Source organism: Elephas maximus, chromosome 2 (genome assembly GCF_024166365.1).
Source record: "Elephas maximus indicus isolate mEleMax1 chromosome 2, mEleMax1 primary haplotype, whole genome shotgun sequence".
In the NCBI taxonomy this organism is placed as follows: domain Eukaryota; kingdom Metazoa; phylum Chordata; class Mammalia; order Proboscidea; family Elephantidae; genus Elephas; species Elephas maximus.
In genome coordinates this window covers 224,745,370-224,763,285 of record NC_064820.1, presented here as the reverse complement: position 1 = coordinate 224,763,285, position 17,916 = coordinate 224,745,370, and the positions used below count along the sequence as shown (strand labels likewise).

The window sequence follows — 17,916 nt, the reverse complement described above, 5'->3', positions numbered from 1 at the left end:
AGACAGGTTCTCAAAGTGGGGACCCGGACCAGAAGCCTCAGCATCTCTGGGAACTGGGGGAAATGCAGAATTTTGGGCCCCACCCTCAACCTGCTGAATCAGAAGCTCTGGGGCGGGCCCAGCCAGCTCTGTTCAACAAGCTCCGTGGATGATTGAGGTGCGCAGGAACCGCCGCTCCAGCAGATAAACGGATAAACAAATTAAGGTGCTTACACACAATGGAATACTACGCAATGATAAAGGAAGACGATCAAGAACAAAGATGAATCTGCGAAACATTCACAACGTGGGTGATTTTGGAGCCCATTATGCTGAGTGAAATGAGTCAGTCACTAAAGGGCAAATATTGTATGACACCACTATTATTAGAACTCAAGAAAAAAACCTTCTTTGATGTTCCTGGTCAGTGTAGCTCCCCTGGGCTCTCCTCCCACGCCTGGGCCACAGCTGTTCCGGGCACCCTCCATCCTGAGCTCAGGATGCCGCTGTGGCATCTGAGTCTGATGGCTGTTATGGAGAGTGGGGAAGAGTCCACCTCCTTGACCAGCTGTCACCTCCATGAAGGTCTTAGCAAGCTTGTATTCTTCCAGTGCCCACTCGGTGCCCATCACACATACAGTAGGTGCTCATTAACCATGGGCCTGCCTGCCTGTGGCTCCCATGGTGGCAGAGCCTGGTCCCACCTTCCTGGCGTTCTTCCTCTCTTTCTTTCTTTTTTAATTTTTATTGTGCTTTAAGTGAAAGTTGACACATCAAGTCAGCATCTCACACAAAAACTTATATAAAAAAAAACACCTTGCTATATACTCCCATTTGCTCTACACCTAATGAGACACTCTAATCCCTCCCTCCGCTCTCTCTTTTCTTGTCTATTCCACCAGCTTCTAACCCCCTCTACCCTCTCATCTCCCCTCCATACAGGAGATGCCAACATAGTCTCAAGTGTCTACTTGATCCAAGAATATAGTCTCAAGTGTCTACTTGATCCAAGAAGCTCACTTCTCACCAGCATCTCTCTCCATCCCATTGTCCAGTCCAATCCCTGTCTGAAGAGTTAGCTTTGGGAATGGTTCCTGTCCTAGGCTAACAGAAGGTCTGAGGGTCATGACGACTGGGGTCCTTCTAGTCTTAGACCATTAAGTGTGGTCTTTTTATGAGAATTTGGGGTTTGCATCCCACTGCCCTCCTGCTCCCTCAGGGGTTCTCTGTTGAGTTCCATGTCAGAGCAGCCATCGGTTGTAGTAGGGCACCATCTAGTTCTTCTGGTCTCAGGCTGATGTAGTCTATGGTTTATGTGCTCCTTTCTGTCTTTTGGGCTCGTAATTACCTTGTGTCCTTAGTGTTCTTCATTCTCCTTTGATCCAGGTGGGTTGAGACCCATTGATGCATCTTAGATGGCCACTTGCAAGCATTTAAGACCACAGACGCCACTCTCCAAAGTGGAATGCAGAATGTTTTCTTAATAGATTTTATTTTGCCAATTGACTTAGATGTCGCCTGAAACCATGGTCCCCAAACCGCCACCCCTGCTACTCTGGCCTTCGAGGCATTCAGTTTATTCAGGAAACTTCTTTGCTTTTGGTTTAGTCCAGTTGTGCTGACCTTGCCTGTATTGTGTGCTGTCTTTCCCTTCACCGAAAGTAGTTCTCATCTATTGTCTAATTAGTGAATACCCCTCTCCCACCCTCCCTCCCACCCCCCTCTCATAACCATCAAAGAATATTTTCTTCTCAGCTTAAACTATTTCTCCAGTTCTTATAATAGTGGTCTTGTTCAATATTTGTCCTTTTGCAACTAATTTCACTCAGCATAATGCCTTCCAGATTCCTCCATGTTATGAAATGTTTCACAGATTCCTCACTGTTCTTTATCAATGCGTAGTATTCCATTGTGTGAATATGCCATAATTTATTTATCCATTCATCCGTTGATGGGCACCTTGGTTGCTTCCATCTTTTGGCTATTGTAAACAGTGCAGCAGTGAACATGGGTGTGCTATGTCTGTTCATGTAAAGGCTCTTATTTCTCTAGGATATATTCCAAGGAGTGGGGTTGCTGGATCATATGGTATTTCTATTTCTAGCTTTTAAGAAAGCTCCAAGTTGATTTCCAAAGTGGTTGTACCATTTGACATTCCCACCAGCAGTGTATAAGTGTTCCAATCTCTCCACAACCTCTCCAACATTTATTATTGTGTGTTTTTTGGATTAATGCCAGCCTTGTTGGAATAAGATGGAATCTCATTGTGGTTTTGATTTGCATTTCTCTAATGTATCTGTTAGCTACCTCAATGTGTTTTTTAGTGAAGTGTCTGTTCATATCCTTTGCCCATTTTTAAATTGGGTTATTTATCTTTTTGTAGTTGAGTTTTCACAGTATCATGCAGATTTTAGAAATCAGGCACTGATCGGAAATGCCATAGCCAAAAACTTTTTCCCAGTCTGTAGGTAATCTTTTTACTCTTTTGGTGAAGTCTTTGTATGAGCACAGATGTTTGATTTTTAGGAGCTCCTAGTTATGTGAGTTTTTTAGTTTTGAGTTATCTAGTTTTTCTTCTACATTCTTTATACTGTTTTGTATACTGTTTATGCCGTGTATTACGGCTCCTAACATTGTCCTTATTTTTTCTTCCTTGATCTTTATCGTTTTAGATTTTATATTTAGGTCTTTGATCCATTTTGAGTTCATTTTTGTGCATGGTGTGAGGTATGGGTCTTGTTTCATTTTTTTTTGCAGATGGATATCCAGTTATGCCAGCAGCATTTGTTAAAAAGACTGTCTTTTCCCCATTTAACTGACTGGGGGCCTTTGTCAAGTATCAACGGCTCATATGTGGATGGCTTTATGTCTGAATTCTTAATGCTGTTCCATTGGTCTATGTATCTCTTGTTGTACCAGTACCAGGCTGTTTTGACTACTGTGGCGGTATAATAGGTTCTAAAATCAGGTAGAGTGAGGCCTCCCACTTTTTCTTTTTCAGTAAAGCTTTACTTATCCGGGGCGTGATTTGTTTCTCCATCTCATTAAAAAATGTCGTTGGAATTGCATTAAATCTATAGATCACTTTTGGTAGAATAGACAATTTTATAATGTTAAGTCTTCCTATCCATGAGCAAGGTATGTTTTTCCACTTATGTAGGTCTCCTTTGGTTTCTTGCAGAACTCCCTCCGTTTCTATATGTGGCAAAACACAGCATCCAGAGGAGAAGCAGATTAGGGGCCCAACAATCTCACTGACTCTCAGCCCTGTTGTCTGCCTGGTCATCATTTGGAGTCTCCAGCCTGTAGGGGTCCTCCCGCAGCCTTTCACACCCCGATGGCCTGGGCTGGCCTGGGTTGGCTTTTCCCTGATAGCTGATCCAATGTTCATGGAGTGCTATCCCAGCAACTGTGGGGTGGGCTCCCCACTGCAAGCCCAGCCTCCTCTGAATGGGTGTGTCCTCTTCAACACCTATAGGAATATGACTCTGCACGGGGGGGGCTGCCTTCAGGGGGAGAGGGGTGAGAGGAAGTTATCCCAAACTGCCCAGCCTAGTGTACCAATGCTGGCCTGCGCCTGGTGCACCTCTCTCTGCTCCCTTCCTTTTCCGGCATTGAGCACCCTCCTCACTTCATGTATTGCCAGCTGGGGCCGCTCTCCTCCCCTGGCGCCTGCAGCCAGGATTTCTTCTGGGAATGTAGTCAGCCCTGTGCATTGTCGCCATTGGCCCATCCACCCACCAGCTGCACCTGGTCCTCCAGGTCCGTGGAGGTGCTTCCCTGACAATCCATGCCCCATACACTAGGGGTGTCACTAGGGTTGGTGTCTGTCACCCAGTGTGGTAACTCATGGTGTCACCCCTCATGAGCGGGGCTGTGCTGGGTGATGGGGGGTGGGTTGTGGTGAGGAGCTACTGTGCTGGGTGATGGGTGACACCAACCCTAGTGGCGCCACTGCCTCGCCAGACCCTCCCCCTGTGGAACCTGGCTGCCTGCCTCAGCCGCCGCTGCCGGGGACCCTGGGGTCATTTCGGTGTCACCCCCTGTGACAGTGTCAAGCGTGCCGTAACCCTGCACCCTCTTGTACTCGGGATCTGGCAGAGTTTAATAAATGTTTCTCGAATGAACAAATGAATAAATAGATGAGTGGGTGCGTGGACAGTGAGCCCAGGAGGCTGAGTCTGGCACTGCAGGCCTGGTTCTCCTGTGACCTCTGGAGGGCTACCCTGAGCCCTTGGTTTTCTCCACAGCCCCCTCCCCGCCTCTCGCCCGCCTTCCCTGCAGGTCCATTCAGCAGTCAGTTTCGGTTTCGGTTTCTTTTCTCCTCCAGGGCTCAGAGAAAGGGAAGTCTAGGTGCGCAGACTGGATTCCGGAGCCCGAGGGCGGGGAGGAGGCAGCGGTGCGGTGAGGGGCGGGCACTGCCGAAAAGGGACGAGAGCGGGCGGTGCAGGGACAGAGGGGCGGTGGGTGCCGGGGGAGGGGACACTGACTGGGGGAGGGGCGCTGCTCGGAGGAGGGGCCGAGAGGGGGCGGTGCGAGAGGAGGGACCGGTGTCCGGAGAGGTGGACTGTGTCCGGAGAGGGGGACATTGCCAGGAGAGGGGACAGTGCCGGGGGAGGGTTAGGTGCTTGGACAGGGGGCGGTGTCCGGCGGGGTGGGCGGTGTCCGGCGGGGAGGGCGGGGTCAGGAGGGGTGGGCGGTGCACTGAGCAGGGGGCGGTGTCCGGCGGGATTCGGCAGTGTCCGGGGAGGTGGGCGGTGTCCGGCGTGGGGGGCGGTGCCCTGAGCAAGGGGCGGTGTCCAGCGGGGTGGGCGATGCCCGGCGGGGTGGGCGGTGTCCGGCGGGGTGGGCAGTGCCTGGCGGCGTGGGCGGGGCCTGACGGGGGCGGTGCCCTGAGCAGGGGGCGGGGGCCGGGGTGGGAGGTGCCCGGGGTGGGCGGTGCCTGGGGTGGGCGTGGTCCGGGGGTGGGCGGGGTCCGGAGGGTGCGCGGAGTCCGGCGAGGTGGGCGGTGCCCTGAGCAGGGGGCGGGGTTCGGCGGGGTGGGCGGTGCTCCGACCCACGGCAAACCGGGAGGAGGAGGGTCAGGCGGTGTTTAGAAGACCCCCAGGATCCCGCCCTACTGGCGCTGCGCTCTGCTGTCGCGCTGTGTATCGGATATCGGTCCGTCCGGATACGATCCTGCCGGTGACCAGCGGGCTCCCGGGAGGCGGCGGGGCCAGCAGCACCTCCTAGGAACGCGCTCAGGCTGTCGCTGTGCGGCCAGAGCTGCAGGCCGTGCGCCCCGCTCGGGCGCCTTGCATCTGTCGCGGACCCCAAGCTGGCCAGGTGCGAGTCCACACTCTTGTTGCTTTTGCCTGGTGTTGTGCGTGTGACTTATGGACCTGTGCTTCTCAAAGGGTGGTCTCGGACCAGGAACATTGGCATCCCCTGGGAGTTTGTCAGAAATTCAGATCTGGGGCCACCCCAGACCACGGAATCGGAATCTGCATTTGAAGAGGATACCCCAGGAGACTGGTTTTCAATTAAAGTGCAAAGAGGCTGGCGCGTGGCGTGCGTGCCAGTTCCTCTTCTCAGTGGCAGGCCCTGCTCTGCCTGCTTCTCGCCCCAGGGCCCCGCAGAGAGCCCTGCCCCAGGACTCAGATGCTGAAAGCCAAAAGCGGAGGAGCGCGGGGAGCCGAGCCAGGCTGGCCGGAGGCTCCGCCGCGGGCCCTGGCTTTGTGCACCCGGGGTCTAGTACATGGTCACCGGGGAAGGTGGTGGCCTTTGCAAATCACTTTTCCTGACAGCGCCAGCCGTCCCCTGCCATTTGCCTGGTGATGTACTGGGAAATCAATACTTTGTGAAAGTTAATTTTTTCAAATGGTGCAGACGGCACACCTGTCAACTGCCTTCCCAGGACCTCTCCCCTGGGGTTTATGGGAATTGACCCAGCTGGCTCTTCTCTTTCCAGCTACTCTTCAAAATTCTCCCAGTCCTCACTTCCAAATTCTATTCTAGGTTGCCTCATTCCTCCTCTGGCCTGTAAGGAGAAGCCCAAAGACCCCAGCATAATAGCACTAGATTAAAAATGTCATCTCTTGGTTATGGAGTTGTTACCTGTGGTGGAGTCAGGCTCTCACTCATGGCGACCCCATGTACAACTGAACAAAACACTTCCTGGTCCTGCACCATCCCCACCATGATCCTTTGAAGATGGGACTGTTGTGATCCATGGGTTTTCACTGGCTGATTTTCTGAAGTAGATTGCCAGGCCTTTCTTCCTAGTCTTAGTCTGGAAGCTCTCCTGAAATTTGTTGAGCTTCATAGCCACAGACAAGCCTCCATGTACAGACGGGTGCATTGATTTGGAATGGAACTCAAGTCTCCCACATGGGAGGCAAGAATTCTACCACTGAACCACCAGTGACCTCAATACAGATATTAATCGCTTTAAGAATATGTATTGTATTGCCTTTTTATTAAGTAATTCATACTCATTGCTTGGAAAATACAGAAAAGCATGAAGAAAATAAAATCACCTACAACCCTCCAGTCTAGAGATGATCACTGGTGAGAAGCTCTCTCTCTCTTTATTATTATTGTTTACTGTGGCGAAAATATACATAAGAAAACACACTCCAATCCAGCAGTTTCTACACGGACAGTTCAGTGACACTGATTACATTCTTCAAGTTGTGCAACCATTCTTGCTATCTTTTTCCAAACCATTCCACCACCATTAACACAAACTCCATGCCCCCTAAGCAAAGCCTCCCCCTTTCTCCCTCCCTCCCACTCCTGATAAACCAGCTCAAACTCATTGCCATAGAGGTGATTCGGACTCACAGCAACCCGAAAGGACAGAGTAGAACTGCCCCAAGGATATTTCTAAGGAGTGGCTGGTAGATTCAAACCACTGACCTTTTTTGAACAACCAAAGTCAGGGTCGAAGCGACAGCCTTGGGTCACCTCCCTCACTCAGCAACACTCACTCTTTCTAGGTATAGCATTGATTAAGAAGTTACACGTGCTAGGTGAAAGGTTGGTGGTTTGGATCCACCCAGAGGCACCTCAGAAAAAAGGCCTGGCAATCTGCTTCCAAAAGGTCACAGCCATGAAAACTCTGTGGAGCACAGTTTTACTCTGACACACATGAGATTGCCATGAGTCGGCGTCAACTCCAAGGGAATCCTTTTTTTTTTTTTTTTTTTAATGTGCCAGGTGCCTCTTAGAGTCTGGAAATACAAAAGAGGAATATATTATCCTTGCCCTCTGCAGGGTCTCATTATCCGATGGGGGAAAATGACAAAGAATTACTGTTGTACTCGAGAATGCCATAATTGAGTGCTATGGGGGCCCAAGGTCGGGACCACCCACCTCTTCATGGTGGTCAGGGAAGACTTCCTGGAGGAGGTGACAGCTGAGTACATGGGTCTCCTGCCAGGGTGAACTCAGAGAAGCGTTCTGGTGTGTGTAGAGCAGAGAGAAGATGGATGCAGCCGGCACCAGAAGAGTCTGGCCCTCAGCGTAAAGCAGCTTCTGGCACCAGCTCTGCTTGCAAGGGACGCGCACAGAAGGATAGCACCCAAGAGCACCATCGCCCTCCAGCGGGCTGTCTCCTCTAAGTGGAGAACTGACGGAGCGTGCACCGCGCCTGCGTCAGCCGGTAGATCCGCTCCTTAAGGAACCTCCTCTTGGCGGCCGTCTCCGTTTGCTCCTGCAGCAGCCAGGCGAAGCCCTCTTTTTCGTGTAATATGTGCATCATGGACCTCTGCAGGCAGTCGCTATTCTCTTGGAGCAGGAAGAACTGAATTATGAGCGGGATCTGGTTGGCAAGACGCCTGCTGGTTTCCTGGAGGAAGGGGGTTAAGTAGGGTTAGCGGGAGGGGTCTTGGCCCAGAGCCTGGGGTTGCTGAGAGAAGACCTGGCCTTGGGTGTATGTGTGGGTGCCTTGCTAAGACCTGAACTTGACGTCTGTGGACGCCCTGGCAAGTCCCACTCTATTGTGCAGTGTTGTTATGGGTTGAATTGTGTCTCCTCAAAAGATACGTTGAAGTCCTAACCTGCTGGTATCTGTGAATGTAACCTTGTTTGGAAATAGGGTCTTTGAAGATGTTATCAGTTAACATAGGTACCTGGGTGGTGCAAATGCTCTCGACTATGAACCTAAAGTTTGGCATTTTGAACTCACCAGCAGCACTGCGGAAGAAAGGCCTGGCTCTCTGCTTCTGTAAAGATTACAGCTAAGAAAGCTCTGTGGAGCTCAGTTCTACTCTGTGATACACGGGGTCCCCATACCCTGAGTTCATACTGGAGTAGGGGGCTCTAATCAAATCTGAGGAGTTTCCTATAAAAGATGAGAAGAGACACAGAAGGAGGATGGGCAACTGTGTGAAGACACATCTACAGCAAGGAAGTCCTGGAGCTCCCAGAAGCTGCGAGAAAAGAAAGGATCTTCTCCTAGAGCCTTTGGAGGGCGCAGGGCCTGGCCGACATGTTGATTTGAACTTCTGGTGTCTGGAGCTGCGAGATGGTACATTTCTGTTCTTATAAACCACCCCACCAACAAGCAAACAAACAAACCTTGTTGCTGTCAAGTCTATTACAACTGACGGCGACCCCATATGTTACAGAGTGGAACTGCTTCATAGGGTTTTCATAAGGTTTTTTCTGCAGTAGCCTGGGTGGGTTTGAACTGCCAGCCTTTAGGTGAGTAGCCGAATGCAAAGCGTTTGCATCACCCAGGGGCCTTTATAATCCACCGTGTTGTGGTATTTCGTTATAGCAGCCCTAGGAGACCAGTACAAGTGTCAGACACATGGCGCTTCTGTCTGGGCTGCCACTCTTACTACCCTGGCACTCCCTCTGGCACCAAGAACCCACTGATAGGTTAGCAGACCCCACCCTGCCAACTGCCCTTCACACTTCGGGCATCCCAGGGGGCCCCCTGCCACTCTCCCCCTCCCCCGAGTTCTGGGGGCCCCATGATTCCTGTCTCCCTTCTGGGAGGCAAATGGGACCTAGCACCAATGTCTGCCTCATTCCCTTTCTGCAAACTGATGTCTGCTTTCCCTGGCAGCCTGACGCCCACGCCTGGGTAACTCTGCTTCTTGGGAAAGGGCTTTAGGAGTTGAGCATCTTCAAAGCTTAAAGGGTATTTTCCTTTCTCTGTGCTCTAATCCTTTAGCCAGCCGCTAGATCAGAAACCACAAAAATCACAAAATGTACAGAAAGAAATTTTAGCCTCTGTTTTGTGAAACTGGTGAGTTTGAGGTACTTTACAAGCTGAAGGCCTTCTGAACCTCAAGAAAGTGAAAGTATAGCCAGTATAGCTATTGTGTGTTAGATTTTGCTGTATTCTGATTTTATTAATTTTGTATTTCCTACATAAACCAATGAATTGCCCTCGAGTCGATTCTGACTCACAGTGACCCTAGAGGACAGGGTAGAACTGCCCCATAGAGTTTCCAGGTAGCGCCTGGTGGATTTGAACTGCCAGCCTTTTGGTTAGCAGACATAGCTCTTAACCACTACACTACCGGGGTTTCTACATAGCATATAAAATATAAAGAAATTTGGAACTGGAATTAATTTTGAGTTCATGCTCTGCCACGGTATAAATTAATAAATAAATAAAATCCACAACTGATTTTGGGGAAGTTAGTTAAAAGCTCTCTTGGCTTGAGATTATAATTTCCCCTTCTTTAGAGTTAATAGAGTAGGTGTTATCACAGTACGAAAGGGCTTGATAAAGACTGGTGGTCCTTTCTTTCTTCCCTCAGTTAAGCAACTCTCAACAGGAAGACCCAACCTGCCAAATACCGGCCTGCACTGATTCCGTGCCTCTAAGAGCTCACCGTGAAATACGCATTCAGGTGTACACCGATTTCAGTAATAGAGGAAGTTGAAGGATCCATTACGCTGGCACCAAAAATATTCAACTGATTCCTCTGAAAAAGCTGTGGATTATTTTCCAGCGGGTTAGACGTCTGTTTTCGGACTTCCTTCAGAATCGCACAGTAAAGCTCATCTTGACAAAAAACCAGCTGCTCCATGCTGAACTGAAGCTGGACCAGATTTTCTGCTGCCTCTGCTTGTCTCATTTTTATCTTTTCGATCAGGTCCTGATGAGATAAGAAAGGCAAACACATACTTTCCTTCCCCTTCTTAGGCTGAAACAATTTAGAAGTACATCAAATTAAAAATACGCAAAGGTCAGAAAAGGCCCGAGGCTTTAACTAGTGATTTTAAGACAGTCCCCGCCCCAGCCTTCACTGCCTTCCTCAGCCCTATTGTGCTCACACCCCTTGCTCCCTGTCCAGCCCGCCTCCCTCCCACCCTTTCCTTCTCTCTGCCCTGGCCTCCCCGCTCCCACTGCACGGCCTTCCTCCTCCTTCAGTCATGGTTTAGTCAACGTTTTTACAAACGTGTCCTTCTGTCCTTATTAGCTGCCGTAGAGTCAGCCCCCAACTCCTGGTGACCCCACGACAACCGAATGAACGCTGCCTGGTCCTGCACCAGCCCCATGATCGGTTGAGGGTCGAACCATTGTGATCCACAGGGATTTCTCTGGCTAATTTTGGGAAGTAGGTCACCAGGCCTTTCTTCCTAGCCCATCTTAATCTGGAAGCTCTGCTGAAACCTGCTCAGCATCCCAACAACACGCAAGCCTCTATGGATACACAGTGGTGACTACGCCCAGGGTGAATTGGCTGAGAGTCAGTCCTAGGTCTCCCGCGGGGAAGGTGCACTTGAGTCTCTCTAAACCAAGCTGCTTGAATCCACGCTCCAGAATGACTCTGAATCTAATGACACGGTGGGGTAATAGTTTGGTACGTTTACTTCCCAGAAATTCTGCTTCTCCTGGGAAAGAAAGGATGGCAAGGGAGAGAAGAGTCACGTCTTTGCTTTTGACTTTCAGACAGACTTCTGTAAATTGAAGGTAGGTTTGTAAAGTGAACGTTTGGGAGACAGAGGGCCTGTGAGTTTCACAAGTGTTGCTTTGTCTTCTTTTTTTGGAGTGTATGTAGCAATAACGGACAATAGATCCTGTTATGGATTGAATCGCGTCCCCCAAGAGATACGTTGAAGTCCTAGCCTGTGGTACCTGTGAACAAGGCCTTGTTTGGAAATAGGGTCTCTGAGGGTGTTCTCAGTTAATACAAGGACATACTGGAGTAGGGTGGGTCCTATTCCAATATGACCAATGTCCTTATAAAAGAAGAAACAGAGGCAGTTAAAGGAAGGGTGGCCATATGAGATGCGTCTAGAGGCCAAGGGACACCTGGGGCTACCAGAAGCTGAGAGAAACTGGGTGGTTCTTCCCCTAGAGCCTCTGGAGAAAACATGGTCCTGCTGACACCTTGATTTGGGATTCTGGCCTCCAGAGGTGGGAGACCATAAATGTGTGTTGTTACAATTCTCTCAATTGACGATATTCTGTCACAGCAGCCCTGGGAAGCTCATACAGAGCTGTACTGTAGAATGAGATTTTAACCCACTAGCCTCTGCCTGGGTGGAAGAGAAGTGCTGAGTGGAAAGCTACAGAGCTGTGGTAAGATTTTTAAGCCAAACTTTCAAAAAATTTTGGACTAGGGCTAGTAGATAATGCTGCGCTTTATGTGTGAAAAAGAGTCATGGCGACCCCCTGGTGCGTCAGAGTAGAACTCTGCCCCCCAGGGTTTTCAATGGCTGCTTTTTTCAGAAGAGGATCACCAGGTGTTTCTTCCAAGGCACCCCTGGGAGGACGTCAATCTTTCAGTTAGCAGCTGAGCGTGTTAACCATTTGCACCACCCAGGGATCCCAACCAGTCATTAGGTACCGTCACATTTTAGGCCATCACTGCCGAGCCTCCATCCTGTGCTGCTGCATAAAGGCGTGTGGAAAAGATGACTAGGACATGCACCCACTTTCATTTCTCGCAGGAAGGGAAGACTAACTCCTGAGGCAGATAGGTGAGGCTCCTGGAGTTGCCAGCCCAGCAAATCTACAAGTAGAGCCCTGGCCTCATATTGCCAAACTCCAGTAAATATCTCACTTCATTCAAAGGTCGGTGCTGGTTAAAACAGTCGGTAGTACCTGTGACTATCAAGCAACCTGTGAACGCTTACCTGGGCCGTTTGATTCAGGTTGGGAAATTCTCTGAAATTGGTTTTGGCCTGAGCAATGAAAGCCTGCTGGACAATGTCTGGCCAAAGAAAGAACAAAACCAAGCAGGAGTCAAAGGGGTTAAAGACACAGGGAGGATGAATCGGGGCTACCTCAACCCCATCCCAGGGCAGAGTTCCCCAGATCCAGACCAAGAGAGAAGTGGGGGGAAACAGTACATAATCCTAGGGAGAAAGACTGCCACAATCACTACCCACCCTGAGCTTGTGCTATTGCTGCCTGCCCTTCCCAGGGTCTGCCTCTGCCCTTTCCTCACACGGCTGCTTTGAGGGTTATGTATGATACAGATGAAGCTCAAGTGCCCGCTAGTATCCCCACCCCAAGACCGGAGAACCCATCGCTGCATTCTGTTCCTGTAGGATGTATTTAAAGGACACTAAAAAAAAAAAAAAATGGAAGCTTCTACAATACTCCAGCACAGAGCTACCCAGCCTTCTATGTGCATTCGTGTCACCCGAAGCCCTTCTTACAATGAGGTTCTGATTCAGTAGGTCAGAGTCAGTATTTCTGACCGCCACCCAGGTGAGGCTGATGTTGCAGGTCCACGGACCATATGGAGTCGCCATCTAGCTGTGCTTGATAACTGAATTCCCAGCTGTTCCCCCAAGGCACTGAGGTTTATGGAAGGTAGGGGATGGTCACTTGAAGGGTCCTTACCAGTAACTTTCTGGAGCATGTTCAGGGCTGGGTCTACCAGCTGTTGGATATACTGTCGCACAATGGCCACAAACGTCTGGTAGTTGATAAATCCAGGAAGCTCTTTGCCCCGGTACTGATTCTCATATTTTGAGACTTCTTCATGAACTATATTTTTCACTAGAACATAAAACAAGCCACCTGGTGAAGTTTAATAATTCCACAGATATTGAAAAGATTAGTTTGTTTGTTGTTTTGCCGTTGAGTAGACCCTGACTCATGGTGACCCCATGTGTGTTACAGTAGAACTGTACTCCATTGGGCTTTTCATGGCTAGTTTTTTGAAAGCAGATGGCCAGCCCTTTCTTCTGAGGTGCCTCTGGGTGGACTTGGAGTTCCAATCTTTCAGTTAGCAGCTGAGCTCACTAACCATTGCATCACCCAGGGACTGGACTCTATCGAAAAGATAGGAACTTATTTTTTTTAAAGCCTTACTTGTCCATTGTACCTAAGACAATATTTCCAAATACAGTTTCCTTTTTAGTGGAAAAAAAAAATTGTACTCTGATAATGCCATATAAGAAAAAATGATTTTTAAGAAGCAAAGTTCTTCTTCTGTGGAAATTTATTTCAATCGAGAATTATCACCCCAAGGAAGAAGTCTAGTATTTATAATTGGTAGGAGAAAAAGTCTGATTAGGTAAATGAAAATAGGAATTTAAAAAGTCTTGCAGCACTTGCAGGCTTCCCAAGACATCCAGAGTATACATGAAGGACTCCCACCCCCCAAACCCAGTTTTCATGGAAGTAGGTAAAGCTGCTTTTATCAAGTGCACAACAAACAAACATAGAATAGCTCCGGCACACGTGCACGCGCACACACACAGGCACACGCACGCACGCACGCATCCTACTGCCATCCGACCTGGAGCAGAGTGGAAGCTAGAGCGGCGCTGGGGAAGCAGGAGGTGCTCCTGAAACCACCCGCTCACCTCTGTGGTCCTGGCTGGGGACAAAGAGAAAAGGACGAACGTGTTCAGGAGAATTGTCTGGCTGCCCTGGGTACGTCTCGGTGGCTGACCAACGGCACCACCACTTCCTCTACATTTTTGCTTTGTTTTGATCAAACCCGATCATCACCATAGCCTGGACCTTCCAGAAGGGGTGGTGGTGATTGACTTCATGTGGATCTCCCTCCGAGGCAGCTGGGCGGCTCTCTGCCTCAGTCTCACCAAATGACAAACATCCCAGGTCCCCTTTTCTACCAGGGAAAACTCAGAAGCAGTTTTCCAGCCACTACTAATTCAGCAGTGGTGCCATGTGGCCAAAGCAAGCTCAACAGTGACCGCCGTGGGCATCATGTGGGCACTGAACACATGCGGCCAGAGAAGCTTAGTGTGGGTGGGCTTCCAAGACAGACGCCTCTCCAAGGCACCCACGGTCCTGGGCCTGGAGCCCCGGGGATGCTCTGCACATCTCTCAGGTGGGAACTGAGTGCCCCTGAGGAGGTCGGGGGCAGTGGCGTTGCCCTGGGCAGGGTTGGTGAGGGCAGGGCTCCACGGTGAGGGGTCTCCATGGCTGGCAAGCCGTTGAGTCCTCAGGGGAGCAGGCCATGGAGGGGTGGGCTTAGCTCCTTGTGCACATTTCATATGTGCTAGAGGTAGCTTCCCGTGTTGGTAAGTGGGACGCCACTTTGAGGGAGCCCTGCCCAGGACTGACCTTTTTGGGTATTGGCTGCCAGTACATGATTCCAGGTTTTAAACTCCATTCTGATTTTGTTATATAATCGTGTCTCATTCTCCTTGACAGCTTCTTCTCCTTCTACTAGTTTTTCAACATCTCGATTGAACACCTTGACTTTCTGCAAACGAGAGAAAGGCATCCATCTCTCTGTGTTCACAGGTCCTCAGGCAGCTGTGTGTGGTGATGGTGGCCGGGGCTGCAAAGGGCCCACACCCACCTCTTCTTTCAGATGGGGCACCTGAAGGGCGGCTAGGGCCCAAGGTGGCTCCTGGCACCTCCATGGGGTGGGGACTGTGCGGGGCCACCTCAGGACATACTAGGCCACCAGGCAGGAATGCGGCCACCCAAAGGCCTTTGGTGATGGAGAAGCCAGGTCGTGTGTCTGAGTGTCACGCGGGAATTCTTACCTCAATCAGAAAGAACATTTTATCTGTTTCCTTGTCTGGGACCTCGGTGCCATAATGACGCAGCTCCTCTGTCGCCCTCTGGTGGCTCTCCTGGATTTGCTGTCCTAATAATGGGAGTGATTTCTGAAGGAAACAATAGCAATGAATTAGACTCTGCAGCCTGATGAAATGAATGGACAGATTTCCTAGGTATGTAGGTAGACGCTCGTTTTAAAGCATTTAAGGGGATCCAGAATCTCTATTACGGGATGAAACTCGCTAAGGCCGTACACTTAACGGGGACGTTTGGGGATTTTGCAGCGAACAGATTAACCAGTTGTGCTCAAGCTGACCCAGCCCCCTGGTGACCCCACGTGTGTCAGAGCAGCACTGTGCTCCGCAGGGCTTCAATGGGTGAGGGTTCAGAGGCAGGTCACGAGGCCTTTCTTCCCATGCACCCCTGGGGGGACTCAAACCTCCAACCTTACTTTTAGCAGCCAAGTGCAGCAATTACTTGTTACCTACAGTTAGCCCCTGACTTACAATGGGCTTCTGTTTCAAAGACTCCTTTGTAAGGCGGTTTTGACATAAGTTGAATACGTTGGGTTTTTTTTTTTTTTTTCATTTCAAATCACGGCAGTGTTTCAAACAGGAAGTCATGAAAGTGAATATCTGTGAGTGAACATCTGAGAATGATGACATCAGCAAATTACACGCCACCACATTGTACGTAGTACAGACTACTAATGATAGGATGTGTGAAAAAAAGTAGATGGTAGCAAGTGTGGTTTGTCGTGACTCGAACATGTCACAAGTCAGGAACTACCTGTATTGTATATAATAAGGCAAATTTGTTATGCAATTGGAGTCGTGTGGAATCGGTGGTGACTAGTTTGGTTTTGGGTTTTTTATTTGATTTTGCTTGGTGCTTTGCCGTTTGAGAACAAGTCCATTGGAACACGATGTAAGATCTCTTTAGCAAAGCATCTCTTGGAAGTGACTGGGTTTTATAAGCTGATAAAGGGTCCTTCAGTGGAAGGTGCGTCTTGGGTGTTGGTGTCAGCCCGGGCATAGTTCTACCCTACCAATGATGCTGTTGATAATAAGGAGACGGAAGGAAAGGTGCATAGGGGCACACTGGAAGGTCTTCTGAGGGCCAAGCCTTATTCCAAACACTCCACATCTCCTTTGATCCCCACACTACACTGTAGAGCAGGTGGTCGGATGGCCTCCTTTTTACAAGAGAGGAAACTAAGGCTCTGAGAGGGCAATTTACTTGCCATCCTCACTTACCTAGCAAGTGGCAGGGTTCAGGTTTTCACTCCGCCCACCACCCCAGAGCCTGTGCAGGTGAACACTGTGGCAGAACAAGCAAAGTCACCTAGGAGATCAGGGGCTCCATTTCCTGCTCAGGGATGAGGTCACTGCCCATGCTGGGCAGGATGAGCTCACTAGCACTTGGGGAGTGAAGACCAAGTGGTTTGAGGATGGATTAGCACACCAAGGCTGTGTGAGATGAGGGTAATGTAGGGTCACCTCAAGAAAGTATTAAGTTTTTATAGGCCCTTTTTGGAGGGAATAGTTTGTGTCTCTAGACAGAAATGCATTAAAAATTTTTTGAAATTTCAAATATCATCATCATAATTAAATCTTGGTATATATTTAAAAAGTTAATTTAAAATGACATTTTAAACTCAAATTTCAATGTAAAACATTGAAATGTTCAAAACAAGTTATGGAAAAATAAGCTATGAAAATGCAACTTTTATTTTTTCCACCTAAAAGAAAACCCATTGTCGTTGAGTAAATTCTAACTCATAGTGACCCTATAGCACAGGGAAGAACTACCCCATAGGATGTCTTAGGCTGTAATCTTTATGGGAGCAGATCACCACATCTTTCTCCTGCAGAGCAGCTGGTGGGTTCAAATTGCCGACCTTTTGGTTAGCAGTTGACCTGTTAACCACAGCACCACCAGGGCTCCTTTTCTAAAAGAGAGCTATGCAAATCAGACAGGGATATGCTTTACAGAGGAGTTCCTGGGTGGTGCAAATGGGTAAGCACTTGAGTACTGACTGAGAGGTTGGTGGTTCAAAGCCACCCAGAGGCACCTTGTAAGAAAGGCTTGGCGATCTGTTTCCAAAAGGTCACAGCCTTGAAAACCCTATAGAACACAGTTCTACTCTGCCACATGGGGTCGTCATGAGTCAGAATCAACTCAATGACAGTGGGTAGTAGGTAGGAATTTTCAGAGCCCTCTTCTGCAAAATGAGGGATTCAACTAGAATCAGCGCTACTCAGAGGGTGTTCTGGGATCGCTCACCTGCTGAATCAAAGTCTGGGAGTGGGAGCCAGGAATATGGGTCTTAACAGACTCTCCAGGTGACTCTTGTGCGCACTAAAGTTTGAGAGCCACTGGCCCCTTCCAAATCACTCACGCTGGGAGTGTGGTTCCTGGCTTAAAAGACACCATTGCTTCGGTCCTACGAACACATTAGCAGTCACTGAGAACCAGGACCTTGGGTCACCTGCCGGTGTAGAACTCTGCTCTCAGGGTTAAGACAAAATGTTCACACACTGTTCTACCTCTTTGCAGAGGTCCAGGCAAGCACTAAAATACTGGATTTCTAACAAGCACTCTCAGTTCTCCCATATTGGAAAATATCATGAGAACTTTGGATGTGGTTGTCCATTTTTGAGGACCAGTAAGAACTGAACACTTATTTCTTACAATTAGGAGAATGTTTTTTGTACTGGGAAGTGTTAACAATGTATGAAAAAACGCAGATTTTCTATCTCCGTGGCCGTTCCTCTTCCCACGCCTAAGCTGCTGTTAGAGGTTGGTTTCCCCCCTAGTTTCTTCTCCCAGGTTGACTGACCCACCTTTGTTTCTACACTGCGACCTGGTTGCGGCCCCACTTCAGGAGCTCTCTTGTTGGCCTCTGGCCATGAGAAACGCGGTTTTTAGAATTTGCTTGTTTGTTGGCTTTCTTGGGTGGTGCAGTGGGTGTCTTGGCTGACACA

The 17,916-nt window shown here is 49.3% G+C and overlaps 1 protein-coding gene across 2 annotated transcripts in view; it reads right to left on the bottom strand.

The window, feature by feature from the left end:
* Window positions 1-6,417: 6,417 nt before the first annotated feature.
* The window catches only part of LOC126070584 (interferon-induced GTP-binding protein Mx2-like), a 36,999-nt gene continuing 25,500 nt past the window's right edge, over window positions 6,418-17,916 (bottom strand). For both annotated transcript variants that reach the window (XM_049874903.1, XM_049874904.1), the window contains 6 exons: window positions 14,914-15,036; window positions 14,483-14,624; window positions 12,785-12,943; window positions 12,070-12,146; window positions 9,816-10,082; window positions 6,418-7,810 (listed from right to left, as the gene is read on the bottom strand). In XM_049874903.1, coding sequence (XP_049730860.1) covers window positions 7,580-7,810; window positions 9,816-10,082; window positions 12,070-12,146; window positions 12,785-12,943; window positions 14,483-14,624; window positions 14,914-15,036 — 999 coding nt within the window. In that variant the 3' untranslated portion in view covers window positions 6,418-7,579. The remainder of the gene's footprint in view (window positions 7,811-9,815; window positions 10,083-12,069; window positions 12,147-12,784; window positions 12,944-14,482; window positions 14,625-14,913; window positions 15,037-17,916) is intronic.